The sequence below is a fragment of the Entelurus aequoreus genome, linkage group LG03, assembly GCF_033978785.1.
Source record: "Entelurus aequoreus isolate RoL-2023_Sb linkage group LG03, RoL_Eaeq_v1.1, whole genome shotgun sequence".
Classification (NCBI taxonomy): Eukaryota; Metazoa; Chordata; class Actinopteri; order Syngnathiformes; family Syngnathidae; genus Entelurus; species Entelurus aequoreus.
In genome coordinates this window covers 10922715-10932216 of record NC_084733.1, presented here as the reverse complement: position 1 = coordinate 10932216, position 9502 = coordinate 10922715, and the positions used below count along the sequence as shown (strand labels likewise).

At 35.7% G+C, this 9502-nt stretch overlaps 2 protein-coding genes across 4 annotated transcripts in view; both read right to left on the bottom strand.

The window, feature by feature from the left end:
• LOC133645555 (zinc finger protein OZF-like) overlaps nucleotides 1-1008 on the bottom strand; it is a 13991-nt gene extending 12983 nt beyond the window's left edge. For 2 of the 3 annotated variants that reach the window (XM_062040389.1, XM_062040390.1), the window contains exon 1: nucleotides 446-1008. In XM_062040389.1, coding sequence (XP_061896373.1) covers nucleotides 446-569 — 124 coding nt within the window. In that variant the 5' untranslated portion in view covers nucleotides 570-1008. The remainder of the gene's footprint in view (nucleotides 1-445) is intronic. The other variant, XM_062040391.1, reaches the window with a different exon arrangement.
• Nucleotides 1009-2890: 1882 nt separating this feature from the next.
• On the bottom strand, nucleotides 2891-7855 carry LOC133645554 (zinc finger protein 501-like). The gene is made up of 2 exons (XM_062040388.1): nucleotides 7203-7855; nucleotides 2891-4931 (listed from the first exon to the last, which is right to left on the bottom strand). The coding sequence occupies exons 1-2, from the start codon at nucleotides 7324-7326 to the stop codon at nucleotides 3586-3588; spliced, it is 1470 nt and encodes a 489-aa protein (XP_061896372.1). The 5' UTR covers nucleotides 7327-7855; the 3' UTR covers nucleotides 2891-3585.
• Between the last annotated feature and the right edge of the window lie 1647 nt (nucleotides 7856-9502).

The following is a 9502-nucleotide window of genomic DNA, read 5'->3' as shown; positions in this document are numbered from 1 at the left end:
AGAACATCAGAGGGTCAAATGTGCAAGAAAATGAGAGCAGACAGTGTTGACAAACAATGTTGCAACCTTGTATGGGAACCGCAGGTGCAGAAACACAAAAGAAGAACCCCTGTGGGATGCAGAAACTGGCAGAGAAATTTTCCGTGCAGCGTTCATATTGTTGTGACTCAGCTAGCGTTTGTGGGTCTGATGGACCCGTTGCATTTTGTGGCTTTTAATGTCTCACAATCAAACACTTTTATGTTAAAATACTGAACCGATGTTTATTGGGATAAGGTAAACATCTGTTCAGTATTTCAACATAAAAGTGACAACAATATCAACAAGCATATTGATCACAATATGATCCGCACAAGACAATTCCCCTTCCTATAGACAATTTAGGAATAGTGTTAATAATCAAATGTAAAGTTAGTAAACATGTGAGAGTAAGAAGTAAACAAACCTGTCCTGTGTAACATGACTTGATGCTCCTCGAAAACAGCGTCCAATAGTTGATGTTGTCGCGCCTTCTCCTCTTTAGTTGGAGAAAGTTCCTCCTTGTACTCTGCTTTCGTTCTTTCGCACATTTTCACACAATCACAATGTTTGACACTCAGTCAGCATCAAAGGTTGGAATTGGGGGGTTAAATCACCAAAAATGATTCCCGGCCGCGGCCACCGCTGCTGCTCACTGCTCCCCTCACCTCCCAGGGGGCGATGGGTCAAAATGCGGGGAATAATTTCACCACACCTAGTGTGTGTGCGTGACAATCATTGGTACTTTAACTTTTTAACTTTATACTCACATCTGATCTCTGCTTAGCGACGTGTTGCTAGCTGGTTAGCAGCTAACAAGCTAAGCTATGTAGCAAGCTAAGCTCGCACGAGAAGCAGCAAAGTGCGCCAAGGCCCCCAGACAAATGTGTCCGAATACAAACAATTATTTACGACGTTTACGCTGTTAAACAACAGTTATTTGTACATGTATGCCCCGATTAAGAACACACAAACGCGTATTATCTATCAGACGCCATCTTGCTTTTTCCTCGTCCTGTTTTAAAGACGAAATGTGCGGGGGTTTCCGGGGAGGGGCGTGTCGAGCCATGAAGTGGGCGGTTCCGGGCTACGTCACTTCCGGGACTGACACAAATTTTACAATGGCGCTTCTGCGACGTCAACCTGCTGTGGGATTTGAATGTTTTAATAATGTTTTTGTATTAAACGAATAGCTTACATAATAGTAAATATAAAACAATAAGGGGTAATATTCCAACGATCAGGGAGTAATATCGCCACGATTTCAACCACTTTCACTATTCTGTCATTGCAATGAACTAGAATAGAATAGAGTTTTATTGTCATTATTACAGTGGACAGGTTCAAAGAACAACGAAATTGGAGCAGATCCCCTAAGGTGCATACACAATAATATAGTAATATAAATAGTAAAAAAATAGAAGATGTATATCTATACATATGTATATACCCACATACATGCATATATCCATACATATGCACATATACATGTACATACACATATATGTACACATGTACATATACATATACATATATATACATACACACAGCTGAGATAGGCTCCAGCACCCCCCGCGACCCCAAAAGGGACAAGCGGTAGAAAATGGATGGATGGATATACATACACATATATACATACATATATAAAGTGACGGAGTGTAAGGTGACAGGTTGTTGCTAGTATATGTATATATATATGTATGTATATATATATATGTATGTATATATATATATACAGTATATATATATGTATGTATATATATATGTATGTATATATATATATACAGTATATATATATATATGTATGTATATATATATGTATGTATATATATATATATATACATATATATATATGTGTGTGTATATATATGTGTGTGTATATATGTTTGTATATATACACACATACATATATATATGTACATACATATATATATATATATATATGTACATACATATATATATATGTACATACATATATATATACAGTATATATATACACATATATACACACATAAATATATACACACATACATATATATATATGTACATGCATATATATATATGTACATACATATATATATGTACATACATATATATATATATGTACATACATAAATATATATATATATACATATATATATATATATATATATATACAGTCGCAATCATACACTTATATATACATACATATATACATACATATATACACATATATGTATATACGCATGCATGTATATATATATATATATATATATATATATATATATATATATATATATATATATATATATATATATATATATATATATATATATATATATATATATATAAAGATTGTTGAAAGATGGCACCTGATGGCCATAAGACGTAACTGCACTTTATGGCCATATAGATAAAAATAGTGTTCATGTATGAGATCTAGGGAATATAGGTAATTAAAGACGTAGACGGTATTACTAACCGTCTGGAATTTTATCGCAACTTATCATTAAACCGTTTACCGTTAAATACCTAGTCCATTAACAAGTAAAAAGTCAAGAGCGGTCACGGCATGTTCTTGCGGAAAATGCTGGCCATTTTTTTTAGGGCATTACGGCAAATGACCAGGGCGGTTGCGACAATTGCCGCGGTTCAATTCAAGTCCTGACTAAAATCGCATCTAAAACAAGTTAAGACAACCTTTTTTAAAGGTGATCAAATTCAAATATATGTTCAAATATGTTGTAATATATGACAGAGCATTTGACTTTTTTTTTTTAGAATTAATCATCACTTATAGAATCTGTAAACTACATATAAAACATATAAACAACAAAATATCAAATATTAAGCATCTGCAATATTAAACTGAACAAAATACACACAACAAATGTTAACTACATTAATTTTATCCAACTTTTGTTGAAGCATACATTGCTTATCGAATAAATGTCTGGGTGCATACATATAAAATAATCACAAATCTTGATCTTGTAGAACACAAATGTGTTGAAATGATGTATAAAAAACAAAATATGCTTCCAGAAGTGGTCCAGAAGATGTTCCAGATGTGAACCAATACATATGAACTAAGAGTGATTTATGTGTACACAAAAAAAAAGATATGAACAAATGTAAAACAAATATGTATGTCATATCAAATAATTCATCTATGCAATTATTCAAAATTAGAAGTGAAAATATGGAAACACTCCATACATTTAAAACAGATTTTGAAAAACACCGTTTTGTATCAGCATAACACTGAATTATGGATATCCTTACGTTTCTTGTAAGTAATATGTTTTGTACGGTTTACATTTCTAAAATGAATGAAATAGTCAAAAATAAAATGGATATAAAATAAACTGATGTTTCAGTTTCCACATTTTCCATCGAATGACTTATTGTTCTTTATAAATATGTTACACAATGTTGTATATTAATGCATGTAGTAGACTAAAATAAAATCCCTCATCTAAAATATTCCAATCTATAAATGGTAGCAACATATTAAACAGGATATCGTCACACACGACGATGATGTCACATGTTATATGTGGTGATGTTGTTAGAAAATCTGCAGCTTCATTTGCTGCTGCTGTTCTCACCAGCACACTTGTGTTTGTTACATTGGTCCCTAGAAAGGAACATTTCACCACACGCACTGCAACTCAACACTTTCTCAGCGTGCATTTCCATGTGGTCTTTCAAATCTTGACTTTGTACAAAACCTTTACCACAGACGTAGCAGATAACAGGTTTTTCACCAGTGCGTCGATTCATGTGTTTTACAAGTGATGATCGGCCAGCAAAGCTTCTGTTGCAGCATGAACAGGAATATGGTTTTTCACCGGTGTGCGTTCTCATATGTAATATAAGTTTGGAATTTTCGCCAAAGCTTTTCCAGCAGTTGGAACAGGAATATGGTTTTTCACCAGTGTGTGTTCTTAGGTGAATTTTCAAATGTTCCTTTCGGGAAAATCTTTTCTTACAAACTGAGCACATGAATGGTTTGTCTCCAGTGTGTGGAGTCATATATGCTTTCAAATCGGTATTTTGTGTAAAATTTTTACCGTGGGTTGAAGATGAAAACTTTTCAGCAGTCATTTTTTTTGCATGTGCTCTCAAATGCTGCTTTTGAGAGAATCTTTTACCACAAATTGAGCACATGTACGGTTTTTCGCCGGTGTGCGTTCTCATGTGTAGTACAAGTTTTGCCCTTTCTCCGAAGCTTTTGTTGCAACTCGAACAGGAATATGGTTTTTCACCAGTGTGTATTCTTATGTGAGTTTTCAATTGTTCTTTCTGGGAGAATCTTTTACTACAAATTGAGCACATGAATGGTTTTTCACCAGTGTGCGTTCTGACGTGTATTTTTAAACGACTATGATATTTAAAAGTTTTGCCACAGTGAGAGCATTTATAGTGTGTGATGTCAGTGTGACATGACATGTCATCATCAGTGTCAGGAGAGTGTGACGTTGTGTCGTCACTATCTGACAGTGGAGCTAAGAGCTTGTCTGCTGGTGATCCTCCACAGTGGTCTTCATCAGCTTCTGTTTTCATGTGTTGAATTGAGCTGCTGCTTGAAGGCTCCACCTCTCTCTTCTCCTTACTTTCACCTTTGACCTCATCTTCACTCTTCACAGTGACATCAGTCAATGGCATCTTGGTGACATCAACCTCCTCCAGTCCTTCATTATGCTCTCCTTCTTGACTGATGCTGTGTTCCTCCTCTTCCTCTTTAATGTGAGGGGTCTGTTTCTCCGCCTCTTCTTCTTTAATGTGAGGAGGCTGTGACTCCTCTTCCTTTTCAATATGTGGGGGCTGTGGCTCCTCTTCCTCTTTAAAGTGGGGGCGCTGTGGTTTTCCCTGCTCCATCCCGCAGGTCCACTCCTGCTGCTCAGGGAGAAGATGTTCTTTACAGACATCTGCAGGACACAAGAAGACAAACACATGTTTTGGAAAAGTAGGACCATCAGTGCGAAATATTAACTTATCACATGCCTCTGTTTTTCAAACATAAACAAGGGTGATTGTTTTTTTTAGCACTTTGCCTTTCCTTTCTTTCAAATTAAAGGCCTACTGAAATGAGATTGTCTTATTTAAACGGGGATAGCAGATCCATTCTATGTGTCATACTTGATCATTTCGCGATATTGCCATATTTTTGCTGAAAGGATTTAGTAGAGAACATCGACGATAAAGTTCGCAACTTTTGGTCGCTGATAAAAAAAAGCCTTGCCTGTACCGGAAGTAGCGTGACGTCACAGGTTGTGGAGCTCCTCACATCTGCACGTTGTTTACAATCATGGCCAGCAGCAGCGAGAGCGATTCGGACCGAGAAAGCGACGATTTCCCCATTAATTTGAGCGAGGATGAAAGATTTGTGGATGAGGATAGTGAGAGTGAAGGACTAGAGGGCAGTGGAAGCGATTCAGATAGGGAAGATGCTGTGAGAGGCGGGTGGGACCTGATATTCAGCTGGGAATGACTACAACAGTAAATAAACACAAGACATATATATACTCTATAAGCCACAACACAACCAGGCTTATATTTAATATGCCACAAATTAATCCCGCATAACAAACACCTCCCCCCTCCCGTCCATATAACCCGCCAATACAAATCAAACACCCGCACAACACACTCAATCCCACAGCCCAAAGTACCGATCATCTCCGCAAAATTCATACAGTACATATATTTCCCCAAAGTTACGTACGTGACATGCGCATAGCGGCAAGCGATCAAATGTTTGGAAGCCGCAGCTGCGTACTCACGGTAGCGCGTATCCAACTCAAAGTCCTCCTGGTAAGAGTCTCCGTTGTCCCATCTCCACAAACATGCGTATCCAACTCAAAGTCCTCCTGGTAAGAGTCTCTGTTGTCCCAGGCCAATGGTAAAGCTTGACTGTCATCGTTCGGGAATGTAAACAATGAAACACCGGCTACGTGTTTGTGTTGCTGCAGCCGGCCGCTAATACACCGCTTCCCACCTAGAGCTTTCTTCTTTGCTATCTCCATTGTTCATTAAACAAATTGCAAAAGATTCACCAACACAGATGTCCAGAATACTGTGGAATTTTGCGATGAAAACAGACGACTTAATAGCTGGCCACAATGGTGTCCCAATATGTCCGCTACGATCCGTGACGTCATGCGCAAACGTCATCATATCGAGACGTTTTCAGCAGGATATTTTGCGGGAAATTTAAAATTGCACTTTACTAATCTAACCCGGCCGTATTGGCATGTGTTGCAATGTTAAGATTTCATCATTGATATATAAACTATCAGACTGCGTGGTCGGTAGTAGTGGCTTTCAGTAGGCCTTTAATATTCTATTAGTAATTTTACTTTGAGTTACAGCTGTATGAGCAGCACAGTTACAACCATACTTGCCAACCCTCCCGATTTTTCCGGGATACTCCCGAATTTCAGTGCCCTTCCCGAAATCTCCCGGGGTAACCATTCTCCCGAATTTCACCCGGACAACAATATTGAGGGAGTGCAGATGGCACTGCCTTTAGTGTCCTCTACGACTTGTCGTCGCGTCCGATTTTTCTCCATACAAACAGCGTGCCGGCCCAGTCACATGTTGTTTGCAGCTTCTACAGACACACGTAAGTGACTGCAAGACATACTGGATCAACAGCCATACAGGTCACACTGAGGGTGCCCGTATAAACAACTTTAACACTGTTACAAATATGCGCCACACTGTGAACCCACACCAAACAAGAATGACAAACACATTTTGGGAGAACATCCGCACCGTAACACAACATAAAAAAATACCCAGAATCCCTTGCAGCCCTAACTCTTCCGGGTTACAATATACCCCCCCCCCCACCCCCACTACCACCAAACCCCGCCCCCCTCAACCTCCCCCATCTCCCGAATTCGGAGGTCTCAAGGTTGGCAAGTATGGTTACAACACGCATATTTATGAATGAATTAGTCATCTTTGTTGTTCATAAGCAAATGTTCAAAATAACTTAAACTGCATTTAATAAGTCTATGGAAAAATTAGAGCCATTAAATATGTGTACGCTTTATAATCCGTCTCGTTTTCTTGAACAATATAAACACAAATAAATGCATCACTAAACAATCTTCATAATCAATCTATGAAAGAGTAGTGTTAATAATCAAATATAAAGTTAGTAAACATGTGAGAGTAAGAAGTAAACAAACCTGTTGTGTGTAAAACAAGCTGATGTTCCTTGAAAACAGCGTCCAGTAGTTGATGTTGTCGCTCCTTCTCCTCTTTTGTTGGACAAACTTCCTCCTTGTACTCTGCTTTCGTTCTTTCGCACATTTTCACACAATCACAACACTTTACACTTAAACTTGATCTCTGCTTAGCGACGTATTGATAACTTCTGCGTCACTTTGTTAGCAGCTAACAAGCTAACTAGCAAGCTAAGCTAGCACGAGAAGAGTCAAAGTGCGCTCGGACTAATGTATCCGGATGTAAACAATTATTAACGCTGTTTACTTTATTATACACATATAATATAAGGGTACATGTACGCACAGATTAGGAACAGAAAACGACAAAGAATATAATAACGTCTTTATCAAACGCCATTTTGCTTCGTCATCGTCCTGTTTTGTTCCCACGCGATGTTGTCAGATCTCGCGAGAGAAACATCAAGACCTCATAGATTTGAACACATGCCACCTTCTCGTCCTATGGCCCGCACTAAATTCTACAGTATGGTAGGTAGCGGTATGAACCTTTCAAGCCATGGCTGCAACACGACAGTAAGAAGAAGAAGAAAAATAGAGCTGGTTGTTTAGTTCTCTCGCGAGATACGACTGCCACTACTTGATAGGTCCCAGAAGACCCGAACGGTTCACGCATGCGCGAATACAATGCCAACTTGTTTTACGGCAGTAATGTTCGTGCACGCCGTTACTGTTTGCATTGTTTTCTTTTTTGTAGTCTTTATTTCAATAACAATGTCACTAAAAAATATCACATACAAAACAACAAAAGCAAAACAAACATTGTCTAAGAATTTAGGGATACTGTATCTATTTTTGAAAACGTACAGATACATACAAGGACCCAAACGATGTGCGCAGCAAATAAATGGCAACAAAAATCCATCTTTTTTTACAACTTTATTTACATAAATTACACCAGTTCACAGTACTGACAATTTAAAGCTCTACTTTTTGTTAGGCCGCAGATATAGCTTTAAGTTTAAAAAAATAATAATAATAAAAAAATATATATATATATATATTGATTGATTGAGACTTTTATTAGTAGGTTGCACAGTGAAGTACATATTCCGTACAATTGACCACTAAATGGTAACACCCGAATATACATATACATATATATATATATATATATATATATATATATATATATATATATATATATATATATATATATATATATATATATATATATATATATATATACAGTATATATATATACTGTATATATATATATATATATATATATACAGTATATATATATACTGTATATATATATATATATATATATATATATATATATATATATATATATATACTGTATATATATATATATATATATATATATATATATATATATATATATATATATATATATATATATATATATACAGTATATACATACATACACATATGTATATATATATTTATATATATATATATATATATATATATATATATATATATATATATATATATATATATATATATATATATATATATATATATATATATATATATATATATATATATATATATATATATGTATACTATATATCAGGGGTCCCCAAACTACCCCAGCATCCGAAATCCGGCCCACAGGAAGTCCCAAGTTTAAAAAAAAAAAATTTTTATTTTATTTTTTTTAATCTTTCCTTTCTAATCCATTTTCTACCGCTTGTTACTCTTGGTGTCTCCTAGCCGCTCAGGCAAATCATATTGTCTAAAAATGAATTTTCCCATCGATAACGTGTCAATGTTAAATGTTGATGAACATCAATGTTAATTGATGTTAAATGACAAAACGGATTATAAAGACAATGTATATATGTATATATATATATATATATATATATATATATATATATATATATATATATATATATATATATATATATATATATATATATATATGCATATGTATATATACAGCCTGGCCCCCGGACAAATTTTTTTAACCCAATGCGGCCCCCGAGTCAAAAAGTTTGGGGAACCCTGCTATACATGTATATATATATACATACAGTATATGTAAAATATATATATATATCCATCCATCCATCTTCTTCCGCTTATCCGAGGTCGGGTCGTGGGGGCAGCAGCCTAAGCAGAGAAGCCCAGACTTCCCTCTCCCCAGCCACTTCGTCCAGCTCCTCCCGGGGGATCCCGAGGCGTTCTTAGGCCAGCCGGGAGATATATATATATATATATATATATATATATATATATATATATATATATATATATATATATATATATAT

Bases quoted from the DNA above. Each gene is read 5' to 3' on its own strand.
- LOC133645554 (XM_062040388.1), bottom strand. From the start codon at position 7,326: ATGTGCGAAAGAACGAAAGCAGAGTACAAGGAGGAAGTTTGTCCAACA. The intron at 4,932-7,202 runs GTTTGTTTACTT...TGTGTCCTGCAG, and splicing joins GCTTGTTTTACACACAACAG to ATGTCTGTAAAGAACATCTT.